At 36.5% G+C, this 22,540-nt stretch overlaps 2 protein-coding genes across 13 annotated transcripts; one reads left to right on the top strand and one right to left on the bottom strand.

The window, feature by feature from the left end:
• The first annotated feature begins 2,726 nt into the window (after positions 1 to 2,726).
• Positions 2,727 to 7,511, top strand: LOC143423621 (prolyl 3-hydroxylase 2). 2 transcript variants are annotated; one of them, XM_076895080.1, is made up of 11 exons: positions 2,727 to 3,066; positions 3,206 to 3,470; positions 4,035 to 4,359; positions 4,443 to 4,568; positions 4,958 to 5,094; positions 5,194 to 5,340; positions 5,758 to 6,000; positions 6,082 to 6,177; positions 6,249 to 6,399; positions 6,754 to 7,171; positions 7,249 to 7,511. In XM_076895080.1, exons 1-11 carry the CDS (start codon positions 2,840 to 2,842, stop codon positions 7,319 to 7,321), a joined length of 2,208 nt encoding a protein of 735 aa, XP_076751195.1. In that variant the 5' UTR covers positions 2,727 to 2,839; the 3' UTR covers positions 7,322 to 7,511. The 2 variants fall into 2 exon arrangements, with proteins under 2 accessions (XP_076751195.1, XP_076751196.1); XM_076895081.1 differs by lacking the exon at positions 7,249 to 7,511 and having other exon boundaries at positions 2,731 to 3,066; positions 6,249 to 6,452; positions 6,754 to 6,907.
• Positions 7,512 to 9,211: 1,700 nt separating this feature from the next.
• On the bottom strand, positions 9,212 to 22,444 carry LOC143423794 (F-BAR domain only protein 2). Of its 11 annotated transcripts, none has more exons than XM_076895366.1 (15): positions 22,110 to 22,443; positions 20,359 to 20,670; positions 19,713 to 19,970; positions 19,428 to 19,623; positions 18,836 to 19,159; positions 17,935 to 18,048; positions 17,260 to 17,310; positions 14,729 to 14,828; positions 14,054 to 14,318; positions 13,896 to 13,945; positions 13,681 to 13,823; positions 12,924 to 13,404; positions 12,623 to 12,839; positions 12,178 to 12,526; positions 9,212 to 12,004 (listed from the first exon to the last, which is right to left on the bottom strand). In XM_076895366.1, exons 1-15 carry the CDS (start codon positions 22,137 to 22,139, stop codon positions 11,934 to 11,936), a joined length of 2,961 nt encoding a protein of 986 aa, XP_076751481.1. In that variant the 5' UTR covers positions 22,140 to 22,443; the 3' UTR covers positions 9,212 to 11,933. The 11 variants fall into 11 exon arrangements, with proteins under 11 accessions (XP_076751481.1, XP_076751482.1, XP_076751485.1 ...); XM_076895367.1 differs by having other exon boundaries at positions 13,902 to 13,945; XM_076895370.1 differs by lacking the exon at positions 13,681 to 13,823 and having other exon boundaries at positions 13,873 to 13,945; positions 22,110 to 22,444.
• Positions 22,445 to 22,540: the final 96 nt, after the last annotated feature.

Genomic DNA, 22,540 nt, shown 5'->3' with positions numbered 1-22,540 from the left:
TTTGCTACATTGTCTGTCCTGCGTTAATTTATTCCGTACGCTCGATGAAAATCTCGACTACGTCCGACGTTTTTCTGTTCGTTTAGAAAACCGCTTCCCAAGCGCGGGTGGAGCGCTAACGACTAATCTTAAGGCTTGACAAGAACAAAAGGGGAACTCGTATGACGATTGTTCCACTGTTGGATAATATTCAACGTTCTTATTAATATTATTACAGGCAGCCATTGCTACGTCTCTCCTCTCTCCACATACCATGGTTCTCCGCTTAGCGTACGAGCATGTGCCTGCTCTACAGATACTGTCGACAGACATGTGCCCGCATTACAAGGTCTATTGCAAATCTGAGACTGTCCGCAAACAGTTTGTACTATCGTTCTGATGAACCAACTGTTCAACTGTCTGAAGTCAGTGTCTTTAAGCGTGTACACGTCTTACGGTTGATATGTCGATCGATATTATAGCGTTGATGTTGTCTTAGTTAAGAGCCCGGTAGTTGTATTGCGTTTACCAAGGATTTCAAGGCAGCTTGAGCGTATTTCGAATTCAGCGAATTCGCTGCTCGAGGAGGCTATCGCGGTTAAGAGAAGGAGAATGATAAAAAATGAAAAAAAAATACAGAAAAACAAAAGCGTGTCGCGAACAGAAAAGAAGGAAGCGCTGGGGATTGCTGGATGCACTTCTCTAGCGGTCTCGTGGCTTAAATTTGTTTTTAAACTCGAATGGAATGTTTGGCGTCGATTTTAGAACTTAGAACTGTTTTGCCGAAACGAGGGGAGACTTGAGGGAAGAAAAACTGAAGAATAAAGCAATCGCCCGAATGTTTTCGATGATCGCGTATTATAAATCTCTTGTAGTAGGCGTATAGTATGGTAATATGAAACTAACAAATATTGTAGAAGCGTAGAGAAGTCAGAATTGTTGTTACTTTCGTTAATTTTTGCTTTATATGGATCGTTTCCATTCTCGTTCTGCATGTAGACGCGTAAGTGATGCTAATCCAGCTGTGTGTACAATGGATCGATGGGGTCCAAGCGGCTTCCTGTTCTTAATTACGAGAACCGATCATGGATGAAAAGGCTGAAAAGAATTGGAAAGCTACCGCAATAACCGACTGGTGAAGTCGGCATGGTATCAAGTGAGTTTTCACGAATGCTCGAGATCTGTTTGAATTGTCACGGGACAAGAGAGATAGGGACACTATTCTCAAGATATTGTACGCGTAACTGTGTGATGTACGGCTTGAGCCGATTGACGCTTTGTTGACGCATTGTTTCGTTACGTTTACATGGGTTGTGATCATTGTAAGGGATTTAAAGAATTCGTTGAACGTTTTATGAAATGAGCATGTATTAATGATTACTCTGGCGCCAAGTGCCGTCGTGTTCTTGAATCGAGGAATCTTTAAAATTCTTCGACTCGTCGAATCGAAAGGAAAATAGGGAGCGTGAATTGCTCAAAAACAGCTTCGAATGATGTCGTTTCGTTGTGCATGTTTTCCTTATCTTTCCTGTTTAGCGAGAGCAGATGAAATGTTGTAACCGCGCAAAACCATTAACAAGGATTACATTTGTATAAAACAAACATCGGTTCGTCTGGTTTTCAGAGCGATCGAATGATTGTAAAGAGAACACGTAGAAAGCGGCGCTTTGCGATCCGATTTTGGAGCTCTTTTTATTTCCTTTCTTTCCTCCTTCTGTACTTTTTTTAACACAATAGACTTTGTTGTTCTTTTTTTCTGTTTCTTTGTGATAAGCGAACGGATGTTCTCCATGAGAATGTTTATTAGTAAACTCGACGAACATTTGATAATTATATTACACACTCTCCACGTGAAATACAATTTCGTTTCTTATTATACATATTATTGCTTGTTCTTTCGATTCCAATCCGTATCGCGATACCACGTACGTGCTTGTCGTCATCGTTCGAACGGAAGCGAAAAATAAAAAAAAATTGGGACAACTCAAGGGTCAACGTACTTGAGCGACATTTTTCAGGATGATTTTTCTGTGTCAGCGCTCGATGGTGACGCTGTTGCAGTATTTAACACCAGATTAAAGAGCTTGAAGAACTCGACCAGATAGTGATACAAATCTCTTTGTCAACGATTTAAAAATCGATTTTTATTACCTTTAAATGTGTAATAAAACTCTTGAGCACGTATTTCAACGTAATTTCTGTTAGAAAAGGGTACAATTTTTTTATAAAGTGTCTCTATACATATATGTTTCGTCGCGCTTTGTTATCATCCGTTTGAGCACCGTGCAGGAAGTTCACATGAATTGCTAGTTATTAATATCTATGAAACAAAGTCATATTTTTTTGCGATGCTAAAACATTGTCGGAATTTTTCGATAACAGAATATGTTATATGCATGTTTCATCATTTCAGGTCGTTCCATATAGTATGGAATCTTTCAGCGTTTCTTTGCTATGTCGACAGAAAAAAAGAGCGAGCGGAAGAGTGTTAAATTCTTCAGATGAGCTTAAACTTTTGACGTAGCTACTTATTCCTAAAAGATAGTTTTTCATTTCAGAGATTTTATCCTTCTCAGCAGCCCACGATAATCCGTTGCGTGTTCAATGAAATTGAAGGATTAAGATTTAAATATCCCTTACGCCATTCAGAATATTATGGAATAGCAAGGGACAGTATGGATGGTTAAAGGAACTTGCCCGTCGACATCGTACAGCACTGAAGCCACATTTGGAGACTCAATGGAGCGTGGTGGGGATAGACGATTACGTATGCCTCGTGTGTGGATCAACATCTCATAGAGTTTCAGCTCTCCTTGAGGGACCTCTCAGTATGAATCGAGACGATTGACTAATATCCACGATGATGAGGCTCGTCATACTCTTGTTTCTTTGCGGCACGATCACCGGCAGCAACTACACTCTGAACAACGTAATCCCAAGCAAAGAGTGGCCGGATCTAGGTGAACCGAAGAAGGAGAGTAAATTTCTGAATAGGACTCTGAGCGAGGTGTACGAGGAGGCTGTTGAGGCTTATCTCGAGGAAAACTGGGACCGTTGCATCGAGGACTTCAACGCTCTTTCTCATGGGTACATCTGAAATTGAAGTTACTATGTAGAACAAGTGAATTAAAAAAAAAATTAAGATTAAAAAAAGAGATTGACTTTTTGATTGCTACGATTGGTAAATAAGGAATATTTTTTGATTGATCTGTGTGATGTTTTTTAGGTACAAGGTTTACAAGCGAATGATAGTGAATTGCAGACAAAAATGCCGCGCGAATGCTGCCGGTGCAACACCAATCTTTCCGGAGAACATCGAAGATTTGCATTTTTACGAGAAAAAAGTGAGAGAAACATTGTGCCTTTTGATATGCAATCAGGAATATCGAGAGATCGCCGGTTCAAAGGCGCTCAAAGTGTTGCCGCGTGAAATTGAACAGAAATTGCTTGATCGCAAAATTTACGAGTACCTGCATATCTGCTACCATCAGGTAAGTAATACCGAAATATATGCTCATTCTTTTCTTCTTCTAATAATAATTTTGGTTTATAATTATACGAAAGAGTATTATCAAACGAGCAAAGAGAATTTCTAATTATTTCATACAATTTACTACAGAAATAATCCTCATACTTGTAAGTTTATCATAGTTTTTGCAGCATCTCACAAGTGACGGCCTTGATGAATTCTAACAAGAGAGCTTACGCAATCATAGCTTCGCTAATCCCACACCCGCAATTTTTTTAGTAAATAACGAGTTTAACGTTCAGCATGGTCAACATGGTCACGAAACTCGGCCTACGTAATCAGCGTTTCGATGTATCGGTGGTACTAGACCTAATTGTACGCGTTCCACTCTGCTCATAAATTCTCCCTTGAAACAATAATCTTTTGTGATAGCATGAACTATGATGTCAATAGATTTTCATTCTGAATAACAATGACAAATCTTGCTTTGACCCAAATTCTTCTGTATTATAATTTCTTCGTTCTCAGTTGAACTGCACATACAGTTCTATTTCTTTCATTCGTTATGAATATTTTCTTTTTACAGAAAGATCGTTACCAAGACGCTGCCAATGCACTCTTCACTTTCTTGATCGCACATCCGGATCATAAGCCGAGCGTGGAAACTTTGAAGGCCTATTTGACACTGCCAGGCGTGCAAGCGGAGAATGTAGTAAACCTAGAAACACCAGCTTATATTAGTATTTACTTCAAAGGCGTCTCGGCTTACGAGAACGAAGACTTCGTAGAAGCTACCGGTCTTTTCGAGACATCGTTAAGAACGTATTTAGCCGCCGAGGAGGAATGCAGGTCCTACTGCGAGGGTCCCTTTGATCAGGGCTGGTATCCAGAGTTTACTTCTTCCATCGCTAGTGAGTAGACCTGAAACGTAAACAAAACTGAGATGATCCGCTTCTAAATATAGCGGTTGGTAATAATTCTCTCGCTCTTTCAGACCATTTTGCGTACTGTTTAAAATGCAAACGAATATGTTCGCGCACGTTAAACAGTATTAACGGTGATTATCGTGGAGATATACTACGTAGTCACTACAACTATCTGCAGTTCTCTTATTATAAACGTGAGTATATAAATCGAAAACGGAAATATTGAAACACGAGAGCTTTATCTTAATCATCTGGAGCTTTAGTTAATGATAGTTTTAGTTACGTATAAATCGTACGTCCTTGCAGTGACCACGGTAAATTAATCATCGTGCTTCGAATTAAACGTCACAGGAAGCTCTTTGCCGTGCCTCAAAGGAAGTTTAATTGAATTAATCTCGCCTAAGTAGTTAGTCTGTTTCAGTTTGATGAAACAATATAGTTACCTTGAGAATTGTTCCGTGCTAATCTTTCATTGAGTCAGTTTATTTCGCACTGCGGATGCATACAGCCTTGGCAAAATATTTTTACATTAACTAGCGATATCAATATGACTATAGCATATATGTGTCATATGCTTTTACAGAGGGAAACTTGAAGGCAGCTTGCGCCGCTGTTGAGAGCTATTTGCTTTTTGATCCGGTGGATGAAACGATGTTGCAGAACAGAGAATACTATAGCGCTCAACCGAAAGTAAACGAAGAATATTTTATCCCCAGACAGGTGAACAGACGCATACGTTCTCGAGAGTCAAGTCTCCTAAAAGAATAGAATGATATAATGTTCTCTGATGTAATATTGAAATTATATTCTAACTTTTAGGAAGCTCTTGACTACGTGAAAAGGCAAGAGTACGAGATGAGTCTTTTGAATTATATCTCCCATGAATTTTCAAGTATAGAGGTGAAATTGAAGGAGATGAAGAAGAATAGAAAGGCAAAGGATGATAAAGAGAAGAAGCCAGAAAAGGTAACGAATGAAATATAAAAGAGAATGTAAATAGATACTTAATGTTTGTTAATCTATCGACTGATACGACTGTGTTCAACTTTGGTCCAAAGAACGATTCATTTATAAATTTAGATCAAAGGAGCTTATGTTTTGAGAATCCTTTTCTCGTCTCTCTGTACTTTTTGTAGAAAAGTTAATAAAATACCTAAAAGTAAATCTACTTCATTATTAAATAACTATTTTATGTAAATATTCGGATTACCTTTGCTCGAATTAAAATGCCATACTGCTCGATTTCTTATCGAAACGCCTGTCGAACGCAACCCAAAGTACATCTATACATTTATTGTACAAGAATTCAGGCGGCAAACCGTCCGACATTTAATCTGCAATTTTAAACCGTGATGGTTTCAAATTAATTCTTGTTTTCAGAAGTTACACATCAAGACAGCATTACACCCACCACCGGGTCATTCGCTGTTTTCTCATATAAAATTTGCCAGCAATTTATCTATGCTACGAAACGAGTACCAGCAGATACACGATACGGAGCAACCAAGGGTCAAGGGAGATGAGTATCTAATAGCAAAAGAAACAGAGCTTGGTGGAAAAAATCGTTACGTGGCTGATGGATTTCTAAACTCTACAGAGTGTGAATCATTGATGAAATTTGCCTCCGTATGTTATCGTTACCAACTTCTTTTCTAATTCGTAGAATCCACAGTTGTATTGATTATAGTTGAATTGATATTTGCGCAGCTTACTGCGGTGGAAGGAGATGGCTACAGCGAAAACAAGAGTCCCCATTCGAAACATGAAAGATTTGAAGGAATTACCGTTGGACGAACAGCATTGGTAAAATAGTTATACTTTATACTGTGTGACAAATACTTTCGTCCCTTGAAAAATGAATTTAATAATTCTAGATGGTATACTTTGGGCAAATAGAACCAGAATGGCTGGAACTCCTTCTAAAAAAAACTGAGAAAGTGCGGGACCACGTGGAAAGGTATTTCGGTCTAGACCGACACCTGTATTTCACCTACACTCATTTGGTCTGCCGCACGGCTCTCCCTGGTAATTTACACCCTGGTGCATCGTGCTTGCGGTTCTCTATGCAGCCAAAATTGGTATGACTCTTGCGTAACGGTGATCAGTCGAAGTAGAGCAAAATAATCATCTCCTAAATTAACAGAGCAGAGTATTCATCAAGACTGTTCCCCTTCTTTCAACCTGAAAAGCGCAATACATAAAGTAATACCTCATAGGACTGTTGATAGTTTCCAGGCACACGTGAGATACCCCGACGTTAATCCTAATTTTACCATTAATGCATAATCTATGCGTGCATACGTTACGTGAGGATCTTGACCATCAACAGTTTTTAATGCCTGGTTCATAGTAAAACAAAGTTTCCTTATCTTCTTTCAGATTCACCAGTAAATCGTGATGACTTGAGTCATCAAGTTCATGCAGACAATTGTCTCTTGAAGGATGAAGATATCTGTCTTCACGAGAGTCCAGCTTACATCTGGAGACATTACTCTGCAATTCTGTACCTGAACAATGATTTCGAAGGCGGTCAATTTTTCTTTGCCAAAGATCGCACGACAAGAGAATTAGATAACATTGTTTCACCACGTTGCGGACGAATGGTGGCTTTCTCCGCTGGCGGAGAGAATCTCCATGGTGTTCGAGGTGTTCTACGTGGCAGAAGATGCGCGTTGGCGCTTTGGTTCACTCAGGACGAGAGGTATTTGGAGTACGAAAGAGATCTGGCTTGGGCGATCTTGGAAAGAGTTCGACGAATTGGACCTCTTCAGGGAGAGAATATTCAGGTACCTTTGATGTGAGTAAACCTGAATATATTACGTATCTTGAATGGTAAGTTGATAAATGTGTCTTCAAATATTTTTTTATCTTCAGGTACGAGGATGTACTTATCGAATATGCTCAAAGTGACAAATCGTTAAAACACTTTTTAAAGAGTTCTCCATGAGGAACACGTAAATGGTTGTGGAACGCAGCTACAGTATTTTGATACAAGCTTCAAAAATTCTACTACATGAGAGTAACATAATCTAAAAAGTAATATACATATATATATTTAATCGGTCATTAATTGGACCTTAATATCAAAAACAGGGACCTGAGAAAACATACTGATAATAATTAACTCTAGAACACAAAGCTTCCATTGAATAAATATATTTTTTGAATAGTTTTAGTAGCAAAGCCGAGAGCCAAATCTCCATTACAAAAATGTACAAAAGAATTTTAAAAGAGTAGCAAATTTGTGTTCTACAGTTGACAAGTGCAGTGAAACTTATACATATATACATATATCACTTATTAAAGTCGTTTATTTTAATTTCACATGTACGCTCATAAGTGATAAGTGTTTATGCCCTGCTTAACTTAAATGTCTCCTCAAACCATAGCCTTCCTTAAATTGTGAAAACGTCGTCATTTCAAAATTATTTCAAAAATTAAAATATGGATACATAGGACATCTTAGTTAAGAAGGATAGATTTGCCCATCTGAAATGTTACTTAAACAGGCCCGATTTATGATTAAGCATTCACGACAAAGTATTTCGTATATAATAATAGGTATTGTTGAACTTTTCCAAGGGAATCGTACAGAGTGTTTCGTAATGATTTTAATGAGATCATACGCAACACCTGACGCATTTCTCTTGTTAGTATACTTTTTTATTTTTATACATCGCTTGCATTTTCATGTTTGTTCCATTCATCTTGTTTCTTCTTCTTATTATTTTTCCTCGTTTTAAGCGTACAAAGTTTTTATTAATCTCTTCTATCGAACTTGCTCGAGAAATAATAATCTCTGCTAAGCATATTAGACCGGCAACTTTATACATTACAAACAGATTGTAATATAAATATCTACACATATATTTATATATACAGAATGTCCGTAGCCGTGGCAACTCTAATAGTTTATTTTTATATATATATATTATTATATATATATATATATATAAAATATCCTAATCTTTTATTAGAACATAGACATTACATGTCAACAGGCTTACATGACCATCCTATGTATCGCGGGAGTGTAACATGTATATCGTTATTAATTTATTCTTCTTGTTCGTATTTATACTATGTATAAGTATTTTATTTTATGTATAATGCAATTGCATTGCAATTTTCTTTACGATGCATTTTTTTTCTCCCTTTCTCTCTCACAATCTTCCACTCTTCCTCTTATTCTTTCTTTCTCCCTTTTTCTCGCATTATTTCAAACTCTATACACACAGACAGACACACACAGACACACACACACGACTGTCTTACTTTTTCTTCCTAATGCAACGAGTCAATTCCGTCACAAAAACGGATACAAAATGCGCGTGTTTGTCAAAAATGTTTCATATGTATGTGTTTATGTATGTATATATATATGCATATGTACTTGTTCTGTTAAAGTGTAGCAATCTTGTATTCGTCGCTGGTTATTGCAATAATACGTAAAAAGCGAATCGCATAAAATCTACTCATACTTCTCATACCTCGGTGCCAATTGTACGCATAGGAATCGAGAAAACGTACATTCGATCGCGAATGGTTCAATCGAGGGGATGATTAAAAACATACACTTCGAACGCTTTTCGTTTCGAGTTCTTTTGTTGCTGGGGTTCAGTCAGGAAAAGAGTGAACGCGATCGTATTAACATTAATTATGTTTCGTTACAAACATTTATTACGAAATTATAGTGAAATCTGCGTATCACAGGAGAGCTCAGTCGATTTTTTTTAAAGGAACCACTCCATAATAGTCGCATGTTCTTTCTTTTCAATCTTTTCTTTATCTATTACCTCGTGTAACGCTAATTGCCAAAGGTAGATGTTTCAAACTTTTTCCTCTTTACGTCGTCTATCTGTGCGACTGTAAACTCTTCGATAAAGCCTAGAGCCAAATCAATATCAAGTGTAATGTTGCAATTGGTATTATTTGACATAAAAAAATTAGTACGGTAAAGATTTACCAATTACACTTTGCTGATAGTTATCAAGTAAACGGACAACATTGAATGGAGTGGTCGCCAATTTCATCGCATTACTTTGATGGTTTCTTTGTATTGCTCTTCGTAGATTTTCGCTTCGTTTCCTCGTACAAGTGTACAATAATGATAATCATAATTATAATTAATAGTAATAAAAGAAAATGTAAATTCGTAAAACGGACACGGAACATTGCGGTTGAACGCTGAATAGTTTTCTTAGTGTAAAGTCACTTTATAATGTTGTATCTTTCAAATAAATGATCGATACAGAAGAAAAAAAAAATATGTTCGTCGCGCTCGATATTCGGTGATCAAATACAACAGTTCGCACTTTTTCTGCGGATTACTTAATAGCTTAAAGCATAATGCACTTTTAGAGCCAGGTAACGAATACCTCGCAACAAGTACCGCAGCAACTCGTGTATAGACATCAAGAACGAACAATCTTCTGATCTTTGAGTATATTAATAAACTTGTCACTTCTATTTAAACATAAATAAGAAAGAAATTTGATCAAATAAAAAAAAAAGAAAACAACATCTTGTCTTTCAATAAAATCTAAAATCTAATATCCTTGCTAAGATATGAGTAAAATACTTAGAAACGAGAAACATTACATGTTACATTACAACTTTGAAAAGAAACGACACATTTTTTCACTTTAAATAAAAAAAAAAAGGAATAAACAACTAAATCACAGATCGCACTATGCACGAATATGTACGGTATATTTGCCAACTTGTTGCCGATATCTAAATTTGCACAGAAGGAAGCATCGTGTGTGCTGGACTATGTATATATATATTTTTTTTCATATATATAATATTCAAGTTCGTTTTCTCAGACTTATTTAAAGATATTACTTCGTTTTTTATATACACATATACATATACACACAGCAGTATGTATGCACATGTAGTGGTCGAACGAAATGGCTTGCCTCTAAGAACGATCGATTCGCTTCGTTAATATATCGTAAAATCATAGTAGAAATCGCGAGGAACAAAAAACTAGACACAGTAAAAAGGAATTTGTCGATTGAATACAATCGATTCTCGTCAAGGATTTAGAAAAATCTCTAAACATTTTCGAAGTTAGTTAGATTGCTTAAAGGACGAATTGATCGACCGATAATTAGTCGTCGATTCGGTAATTCTTTCTAAATGTAAGTAGAGAAGAGGAATACTGGATTAATTTTACGATTATAAGAAGAACGAAACGATCACCGTGGATTCAGCTTGCGATTTTTCGAAACAAGTTCATGAGATTCGCAAAGCTAATCAATCGCTTATTACCAACACGCCTTGTTTGTTACAACGCTAAAATCTCATCATTAAACGTTTCAATAAAGAATTTTCGTTTTTCTTTTTTTTTCGTTAATTGCCGAATTTCAGTTCTTAACGCTCTCGCTATCTTCTCAATTCGAGGACAAAGCAGAACTATTCGTCTATTTATTTTACAAAGACTATCGTATGCAGAAGTTACTGCGTAAAAGAGTTCAATGAATTATCACAAAAGGATATGACTCTAGTTTGTTAATCATCGATCTTTTCGCACTTTTTGCGCACGTCAGAAAAAAAATGAATCCTGGAATGGACACGACAGGACTCCGTTTGAATGATTCACGAAACAAATGTTGATCCCTCGTGCAGAGTACAAATGCTGATGTTCAGACATGTGATTAATTGGTGTTAGAGAATCTTTTACGTTATTTCTTGAAAATTCGTAACGATACGCGCGATAGCAATATATAATAACTATATTAAAATTAACACAAAATATAACAATAGATTAAGAACGTTGTACTGTTTTATGTTTTTTGGAGAGAGTGTTTTCCTTCCTTGTGTTGTTACGTAAAAAAAGTCATAACGTATTTTGATTATATATATATGTATGTATATATAGACACAATAATATGGCGAGAATATCGTGGTGAAAAATATGCTGGACACCAAAGTGTTTATGCGAGCAAAGGGCTATAACTTACTTCACGACGTTTCAACAGTTTCCTGTCACCGTGATCATCGTCGTAGTTACATCTCGTTTACGTATCATGTACAAACTTTGCTAAAAATAGTACAATCTAATCGAGGATATATAGAAAAATTGAAAAATATACAAGTTATAAAACACATAGAACGCCATTCATCAGGTAGCGAGTGACTTACGAAGTCCAACTATGTTTTGTCTTACGTTTCTGTCCAAGTGTACTCTTTCAGCTATCAGGATCATGTTATCATACTCATCTCGCCTAATTCATAAAGATACGAATCTCTACGGCCTCCTATATCCAAAACCCACTATTTCTTTCTTTCTTCCTTTTTGACTCGTAAAACGGATGACCTTTTCATCCTGCTACATTGAAATCACACAACGCCACGTCCTCTGTACAAATGATTAGTCTACTAGACAATCTTATTATTGTATCGCACATGTTCTTTGGTATCCAACAGGCTTCCCCACGCCGATTTCGAGTTTGAACGGACATTAGTCGTGGTATGGGCAGTGAATGAATAAGCAAGTACCAATATTAAATGGGCAGGCTCTCCCATTGAGGCGCCCATTCTGGAAGTCGTCAATCCACAGTGGATGGCGGAGCAGCGTATCTGCTCCGTGAATCGGAGTCTCCATCGCAAAGATATTTTCCTGAAAGTACACAAGCCAATTCATGTTCCGTAATCTTTATGCAGGCCATACTACGATAAAGGGTGCAAAAATCGCAGCAGTAAAGTAGCAAACGACATAAACTGATACCACTGATGACAACGAAGCTGAAGCAATCGATTGGAAAAACGAAAATACAAAGATGTATGACTTACCCGATACGAATCTACGCTTTACTAAACTTAATCTATATCCCGGGCCTAGAAGCTCGAACTCAACCCCAGATAATGTGGTCCCTTCGCAATTGAATTGTGTGAATATCGTTCCTTGGTTTCCTGGCCCATGTCCAAGTTCCACTCGCGCTTTTAAAGAGCCCACACCGTTACCTTCGCTGTGTTGTGACAATTCTGTGAACTTCCATAGTACTCGATTCGTATCTGGCAACCATTGAGCCTGTGGTTTACTATTTAGTGATTTAAAACCTCCGTCTATGGGTGCTGCTACATGGAGATTCAATAAAGGACTCGGTGAAGCCATAGCGCGACTATTGTATTTATAATCGATCTGTAACCCCAATACTTATTAATGTAATTTACTATTATTATGAAAGATATTCTGTTACCTAACTAGTTAGGAGCAAAAGTATTCCGATAAGCCTACCTTAAGGTCTGTATGGGTTGATTCGCATTTCCAATAGGCAACCAACTGAAAAGGACAAGAACCCGCGCCTTCTTTACACTTGATTTGATATTTGAGTATGTCGACGTTAAAATATGAAGCTGACGGATTTTGTTCAGCCTGTTTACGTAACAGCGTAGTTAAGGCACTCATGTTGAATTCGAAAATTGTACTGTCGACAGTTGTCTGTGTGGCATCCCTATGAAAAATATCAATACGTTGTGAAAAGAGGAGATGAAAAGACTTTGGCGAACTCGATATATATGTTTTATCCTTAACTTACATGCTGACCAATTGAACGTTAGGAAACAATTTCTCTAATCTGTTACTGTTTCGCACGCGAAATGTCAGCTTCGCGGGACTCGGATTGTTCGCTAATACGGCGACAATACCGGCAGGGAACGACAACATCATGTCGCCGCTTAGCTTCACCTGACATCGCGTTTCGTCGGTACCTCTGAAATAGGAGTGTACTATCTCGTGGAAGGCAACTGCCAGAGGAATGGTGTCTGCGAGTCCAATCGTGAGTGGAGACGGGCCCCTGGATGAACCAACTCCGACACCAGCTGTACGAAATTCTAAACTGGCCACACTGTCAGCTCTAGATATCGTCGCTGGTGACATTCTCCCCCTTGGTGATGGACCTTCTCCTCTACGGGATGGTGGTCTAGGAATGATAATGGATCCCGTCGGAGTGGAAGATGCGGATTGCTTAGGTGGTAAAGCCGGAGTGATGTCTCCCACTTCCGAGAATAAGTCTCCATCTATAAAAATATAAACTTTTAGCCGGTAGTATACATTCAAAGACCAATCCGGCAAACTCGCTTTCTGCGATTATATACTCTCTTCCTCTATCTCTCACCGAACATATGTATTCTAAAAGAAAAACATGTTCCTAGAGCTCCAACTCTTCGCAGCGGTAATGCTTCTGTTCGGCCAAGCAATGATATACACAATATAACGGCATGATATCTTTGACAAGGCACAGAAAGCATCCCGATGAGCTGAGAGTTCAACAGCGTGACTCTCTGTAAACTCACCAGGGAAACGTGAGTGAGGATGAGTAGGTGGTGCGGATTGTGGCGGCGGTGGTTGAGGCGTCGGCGACAAAGACAGTGGCGGAGGACTTTGCAATGGCGCATACGGATGGCTACCAGTCGGCGTTGAGGCGCTCGATGGTGTACTGCTGGGATTGAACAAGTTTAGGCCAAGTAAATCCGAGCTTGGCTTACCTCCTAATTGCTGTGACACTGACTGAGACCTTTTCATATGATGATCTGAGTCGGTATTCGATCCTCTGCGTCCCTGCGTTTAGTAATCGGAACACGATATCGTTGGACAAAGGATATCTCTGGAAGGGTTCGTCTTTAAAGAGGTAAAAAAAAAGTCGAAGGGACAGAAAATGGTGCATACCGTCGGTGCAGGCGATAACGATAAATTCTCCACCGTCGCCCTGAGTTCATCTACACTGGCGCTCATCGGTGCTCCGCCGTTGCTGAGTGGTTTTATTTCCACTCGGATCTTTCGCTCTTTCTCATCCTCGGAATCGGTGTCTGAACTAGAATAAAATCCTCCCTTCTCATCCTCCCATAGCTCTGATTTCGGTCTAATACAGAAGCCATCCTCGTCTACTTCCGGTGTCGGTGTCTCAGACTTTCTACTGTCATCCTTATCCTCCCTGTCATATGGAATTAGCGTGGATCAGTGGGATATACTTTCGAGTATTCCAGCAGGCCCAGTGCATCATACGTATATACATATATGATGTTAGAATTTTTTCATATATATTATAGAATACTGTGCACACATAATGACAAGTAAATGATTCGAATGTTGTTTTAGCTGTATTCAATGTTATGATTTCATGCTGCTTTAGCGAGATATGGTAATGTGCCAATAAATAAAAAATTAAAAAGGTAAATTTAAAAAAAAAAACGACGATCAACATCAATTCCATGATCAAATTTCCTTTTACGCAGAATGTTATTATTAACAATATTTGAATTCCTTTAAATGATGGTTGTTTCTGTTCTTGATCATGGGATCGATTTTTGGTGCACTAGATCTGCTGAAGGTGCGTATACTGACAGGTCAGACTTTTCTTCTTTGTTGCTGCTAGTTTCCACGACATCCTTCTTCTTTTTCGCTTTCTTTTCTTTTCTCTTTTCTCTCCTGCTGCGAAGAAACCCTGTTGGTCGTGGACACACGATATGTAGAAAACAAAGGGGCTCTTAACTTTTCGTGATAAATTTGTATATGTATATACTTCGCTTTAGAATGTATCCGTACAACGATCTGTACGATACGATCAATAATACGAGGAAAAGTTTTAATTTTTAACCGCTATTCTAACAAAAAAATTGATAAAAATTATTTTTCCCTTCGCATTGTTTTTCCAATAATAAATGTCCAACTAGTGGCGTACAAATTGTGAATGTTTATACAAAAAATATACGATGCACATAATATGTAAAAATATGAACTTGCACGAACATCTAATAAGTGGTAATACCGAAGAATTCAGTACTTACTTATAAGTTGAATCTGTAATAATTCTATAGTATACTTGAGAGAAACAATTTTTATCAAATAATCATTAGAAATGTTACTCTGATATAACGTAGAGTAAAATAAAGTTAATTGTAAACTAAGACTAAGAAGCGGAAAGAAACTACGATTGCAACGTGTCAACATATTTGTACCAAAAAAAGTTAATGCCAAACTTTCGATGGAGAAATTAATGTAAAATCAGTGGTTTAATGAAAGATGGAAATCAATTTACTTTCCAAGTGTTTTTTAAGGCATAGCGCAACGTGATCAAATAACATCTACAAATCAAAGCGGATGCATTCTTCACGGGCTTTTCTATTTCGTGACATTCACACTCTAATTACGCTGATACAAATTTCTGTACCAATTACATTTATCTTCTTTAACAACTGAAGTTTTTAATTATTCCGCGTGGAAGTTCCATTATGCTCTTTTTCCAAGTATCCTAAGGGATTAATTTTTAAACAGAAAAGCATATCAGCACACGTTTTTAAAAAACGTTAACAAGGTTTTTACGGCTGCATTAAAATCAGATAAAAAACGATAGATAAGAAGTACAGAAAATAACAAAAGAAGTATAGCACGTTACGTTAGCAGAGGTATAAAGAGAACCCATACACCATCACCATCAATTCCTATAAAGATCTGGAAAAGTCTAAGAGAGAGTCTCTCCCTTAAATTGTTTTTCTAACAATAAAATATATATACGCATATATGTATATATGTATACGCCTTATAATATTAATGTTAAAAAATACGACTTTATCAAGACCGTCGATGATATATATGAGGCTGCGCATATCTCTTAACGTATTATATACTTGTGTCTAAATAACGATAGAGCATACGATACACATGTTCTGCAAGCAACTATCGCATGCAAAAATGACAAAACACAAGTGAGAGTTCAGAAACGAGGCATAACAATTTAGGATAATTCGAATGATCACTGTGGTGTATCTCTCAACAAATATGTATCGGTCATCTCAAATTTTAACAGAGTACAACTAAAGAAGAACAAATAAAAATGAACACGTAAAAAAGATTATCGTGATATAAAAGAAACATTTACAAGAAAACTACATTGTACAACGATGCGGCTAATAAATAAAAATAGGGTTACTTGCAGAATCACATTACGCTATATCACGAAAAAATGTCTGCACTTGGAAAATAAATACAAGTTACAAGTGAGCCATGCAGTAAGATTCATAAAAAAAATGGCTCACCTGAGGCCCCGTCAGTAGCCAACCTCACATTTTCATTTCAACAATATCCAAGTCCAACTCCCTTTACTCGATTAATTTTATGAGAACGCGTGTCTCTCATGATAGCATAGAAAGTTTCAAAAATTAATTTACAAATGACCACCACGGAGTGTGTACACTTGTTGATTACTCTCATAATGGGAAAAGATAATTAATACAGAGTATCGGTGAATGTAATTATAACAATTTTAGAAACTTTCCGAAATGCGATTTACCCTAAATTTAATTTTAAATTAGGTCTAGCGAGTGAGCGTAAATACAGAGAACAAATATATCTATATATATATATATCTATATGTAGAAATTTCACAATGAATCGTGTTTATAGAAGAACCCCTTGTGTAATACTAATTTACATAAAAGATTGTTAGAAAAACAATTTATTTATTAAATAACATTTTATAGAAAAAAGAAGAAAAATTGTTAAATTGTCTGGTTAAGTTACCATGTAATTCTAGAACTAATGCCTATTGTCTAAGCAAGCTTGTTCCAGTGTTAGTCAAACAAGAATGAACAAAAATATTTCTTCTCTCTAATATGGAATATCTCTACAAATATATAAATGTATTTTAAACAGATCGCTAACATACCTTTGTAAAATGCCCTAACGCGAATTAATATGTACGTCAAAGCGAAGAAATATTTTATGTGTGCTTTAAAGGCTCTGAATAAATTAATGTTACACAAGTATCTGTTTCATCGTTTGTGAATTAACAATAAACCATCGCGTATCTTCGAATACGATTAATTCTATGTATGTAACATTAATTTAATGTGCTTAAACAATGTTAGTATACGTACGCTGCTGATCTAAAAGTGTGCAGAGTGGAGGAACCATAATACGCGTTACCACTGTAAGTCACCAGATATTTTATTTAACCACGTATCCTGTACGGCCGGAAAAGATATTAAATCAAAAGAGCTATGGTAATGAAACTGTTACCAAATACCATAGATAGAGAACACCTAACAGAGCAAGACAAAGATAAAGGTGTATGAAAGGAGTGCTTGATCAAAGGCGGTCATTTAGAATTACACGAAAATTGCATTTCGATCGATAATAAAACTTAACATTTTCATTTCGTAATAAATAATTTAAAAAATTGATTAGTCAAGAATTCATAATATTTGTGAGAACGACCACCAATTAGATATTATTAGTAACTGTGAAAATTTATCAAAAGTAAATTAACTTGAACAAATATTAGAACTTTATCTTATAGGAGTTTGTACAAAGATTTGAGAAAATATAGAAAGCTGCAACAATTTGCTAGTGATATACCCGCACCTTAATCAGTTTAAACTAACTACCAGAAAAAGCGATATTTGAAAACAAAAATTTTCTGTATATATGTTTGTGTGTGTGTATGTGTGTGTGAAATAGTACCATGTAATAGATATTCTAGTAATAGTTACTCTAAAATGCGTGTAATGGGTAATGGTAAGGGTACAGGTAATCACAATGTAAGCAGTTACATTTAGATCCTCTGAGAGGGTTCCTGGAGATGCTGGGAGGTGGAACAGCAGGAGGCAGGTTGTTCCCCTGAGGAGTTGCAGGTGCCGAACCAGACCCTGCTTGCTTCTGTTTGTCTGAAACAACACTCATTGCTTATACCTTTCGATAATCTGTGCCTCCAATGGCCCTTTTTTCTTCATCTTGCTATTTCGTAACTTTACTTATATCTATTAAAATTTGATCACAGTCTGCACTTTCAGTGGCATAAATAGCACTCCAGGGGAATGTTACAAGTTCGAATGTAATACTACCTCATTGACAACCGTGTATTTAAATTATTTATAACGAAAATTATCAGTAAAAAAAATAGAGTATGTAACAGACTTTTTCTGATAATACTGTGTGCTATATACCTTTTCTATGAAAAAACTATTACGAATTCAATGTTTATACTAACAGGAAAACTAGACATATATGTATATGTACATATATATGGTCTGTAAACCCCCTGGAATACATAATAATTTATAATGTCATCCTCCACCTATTGTTAGATTATAACGCACAAGCATTGTAACACAACCACATAAGCGTAAGTCAAATAAAGTTGTTTTTCGCGTAAATGCCTAAATCAATTAAATTTGTGATCAAGTGCTTAAAAAAATAAGTTGAACAAGTGTATATATTTGTGAACAGTAAAACGGTACTGATGTGATAAATAAAAATTGCAAACTTATCTACCAAGACATAATGAATTGAAAATAAGTTTCGAAAACTCCGAAAACGAATAAATTTAAATGATTGTCTAATGATAAATCGTGTAGTGAATTGGAGATACATTACATCAAGGTAGATAAAAGAAACTGTTGCAATTAAAAGAGAATAAAATCTCGTAAATTCGATTCAATTTGAAAAACCTACCCTGGGAGTTGGACATGAACAGGTTGAGTAGCGAGGTAGTACGGCGGGAAGCCTTGGTGGCTTGTGCATGTGACAGTTCTCTATCCCTTTCATTCAGTCTTTCATTTTCTTTCTCTTGTACCCTCCCCTTTTCCTCATCTGCCTGACAACCACCCTCCCCCTTTAATCCCTGATCTTTTTTCGAACTGTGAGTGTTACCAGCAACGCCTGTCTCTCCATTGGCTCCTTTCGATGTTTCCTTAGGTGTTTCAGTGTTGCTTTCCACCTGAGATTGACCAGTCACTTCTCCTAAGCCTGTTATGACTTCCTCATATTCGAATATACCTGTGGAAAAATTATGTAAAAAAAATGTCAAATCGTAAGTCCTGTACACACTTAGCCTGTATATATTATCCGTGGATTGTTCTGCTGCGTGTTGCATATTATATCAAACAAAAGATTATCAATACAGAGTTGAGATTATAGAACTCTGCGGACTGTCCCTAGACAATCCTTAAACATCCACAGACTTTGTATGCAGACAATGTATACAATGCACATATTCGTGCAGAGATGTTTCAAGCTTTAATGTTACCCATCCAAGAACCTTTACCTGGCTTCTCGAAACCTGTATATTTGCTTTGTACAAATTGTTCTAATAGTTTGTCCACTGTCATGTCTAAGCATTGTCGTTTAAAATCGATATGAACTTGACCAACTTGTTCATGATTTGATTGCAAAACATCAGTATAGATATTTAAAAACTCCTTCATATGTTTCAGATGTGCCTCTTCCACATCTTGAAATCGCTAAGCAATGAAACAGTAGATATATTAATACTGTTGAATTTTTGTTTGCTTGCAGAATTTAATAAGTAATTAGTGAATAAGATAATTACCCTGCATGCTTGAGTCATTTTTGTTTGAAAATCGTTCCTTATAACCATATACTTGTTGACCAAAGTCTTATAATCATCTTGTGCTTTTTTGAACTTTATCTCTGCTTTTTCCAACTCTTTTTGGCTAGCATTGTCTTTTCTCAGCTTTTCTAATTCTAAACCTTTTTGCATACGCATATCTTTTGCTTTATGTAAAGTCACAGTGATACTTTGTATACTTTGAACAACTTCCATAGTAGATGATTCTTCTTCTTTTACCTGCATATTTTATATTCATATATTTTGTAACACAATTGGTTTTTCTTATATTTTAGAATATAAATATGACCTGGTATTAACACAGTTATACATTAATTAGATATTTCTAATAATTATTTATCATACTGATTTGATAAGCAATACGTCTTTATATCTTCACAGATACCATTGTCTGAGAGAACCTAGTGACCTGACTGTGGGCGGATACTGATAAGGTATGAAATATACAAAATGATTCATACTATAACGTGATAAACAGTTGCAAACAATTAAAAGAAATGAAAGAATATTCTGTTGCAGCATAAGCAAACTCTAATTATTGATTAATAAATAATTATATTACTACATATTTTTAAGTACTAAGATTAACAAGAAAGTGTTTACATACAGCCTTGTGCTTTTTATGCAATTCATCTGTATACTTTGATACATCCTTTATTAGTTCAGTGACCCTTTGGGCCATCTGCAAGTGCAGGCCAGCAAGTTTTTCTGCTGCGCCTCTTAAAGCAGCCCAAACAGGTGCAAACGTTCCTTGGGTACTACTGCTACTGCCAGCTTGTTTGGCTAGCTTACTCAGGACCTTGTAATTGTTCTCTTCTATAGTCGATCGCTCTTTGAGAAACTCAGCCAACTCCTTGCTCGCAACTGCACCATGCTTCATGTTATGATATAACACGTTAAATCCATTATTCTTTTCGCCCTTGAAATATAAGAAAAAAAATGTGTTTTTTAAATTTATTTTTCACCTTTTCAATTGCACATACTTTTTATATTTACATTTTCTACTTTATCGAACTATATGTTGATGCGTATCGAAGAATAACAGACAAATATTTATTTACAATTAAAGGTATCACGTCTGAAAGAGATACAGTAAAACTATACTTAAGACCACTTAGCCACTTAACACTTGAACCCTGATCATACTGTAAACTCATGTAGAGTAGAACTCTTGAGTGACATCGGCACAATAAGCTGTCATTACATATTATTACTCTTATCATCCTATTGTACGTATTACTTGCCACTCATGACCCCTAGCTTAATTTTTTACTATAAATGTCATTAATAAAAAATAAAAAACTATTTTGTGTGTAAAATTAGTGTAATACAATTTACAATTCAGAGCATACTTTTTCTTAACTTTTAAATAAGAACTAAGACAAAGAGATGCAAGATTAATAACAATTTTATGAATTATTAATTTAGATAAATAAAACTTAAGCTACTTAATAAAAAGTGAGCTATTTAATACAAAAAATCATCAAAATTATACCCTTAGTGTAATAATCTTTGATAGATAGTACTTTAAGGGAAAGGAAGTGTACTGTAGCTATCTTATCTCTACCATGCTTCTGTCAGGAAGGCAATGTCACATCTTCCAAAAAATCCATGAAACCAAAACCACTACAGTGTAACAGAATAGTTTGTAATCTGAATGTTATCAGAATTAGTTAACGCAGAAAAAAGTATCTGGAAATTGCAGCTGGTTGTTAACAGTTATTTCATTTTAATGCACTCGTATATTGTTATTGTTGAAAAGACACTTGATGTTATTTGTTAAAACTATAACACTGTACAATAGAAAGATATAAACAAAAGCTAACAATATAATCGAAAACAAAGCTTTGTAATAAAGATGTTAGAATTTATTAACAAAGTTTACTTAGCTCTGTTAAAAACTGTAAATACGAAGAGAAACTGCGGTGCACACGCCAGGGTAGAATTCAATACGTTTTATTTGGTATATATAAACATTTGCTGCTTTCGTGCGTTAGTTATATAGAACTGATATAGAGATGCGATGACAGAGAGGTGAAACGCGTAACCTTGTATCCGCGAAAACGAGCGAAGACAAGCGTGCCGCGTAACATGAAGAAAAAGAGAGGAACGAGGATGATCGCGATAAGGCGGAAGGAGGATAGAGAGGAAGATTTCATTGAGTGAAACGTGATAATATTTAGTCGCGGAATGGAAATGTTACGGTGGCGTGACATAGGGATGGTCGCGAGAGGAGTTCGCTGAAGAGTTTATGCTCGAGGCGAAGCGAAAACGAAAGGGGAGTAAGCTTTCATTCCTGTACATAACCTAAATCCAACAAGGATGACATTCTGGAACGATAAGCGAGAAGACACTCACCCAAAAGTAGTCGGCGAAATCCACAGTCATGTTGGAACCGCGATCAGACCATCATAATTTATCTTCTGATGTATCAGGCCAAACTGCACTTCGTTAATAACGAATCATTGGCACGCACATACACACACAGAGGGACTGCACGATGCAACGTTCGAGCCGTACAACAGATATACGACCAGACGTAACTCAATTTACGACAAACTAACGTAACATTTCGTGCTCGAACGTTTCGAGCAGAACGAGCGCGCTCGACCGCGGAGACACAGGTCAACTTATTGCGACTATCTCCGTTGCACGCCTCTCTTTCTCTTCCTCTCCCTTTCGTAAATGGCGTCTGACGCCATCTTCCCAGGCGCCGTCAAAGATACCAAGACTTGAGGTGGTCGGTAAAAAAAAAGAAAGCATCCTTTTTTTTTCTTACTTTTAACGCT

This window comes from Xylocopa sonorina, chromosome 5, assembly GCF_050948175.1.
Source record: "Xylocopa sonorina isolate GNS202 chromosome 5, iyXylSono1_principal, whole genome shotgun sequence".
NCBI lineage: Eukaryota > Metazoa > Arthropoda > Insecta > Hymenoptera > Apidae > Xylocopa > Xylocopa sonorina.
This window is presented reverse-complemented; position numbering and strand designations above follow the sequence as displayed.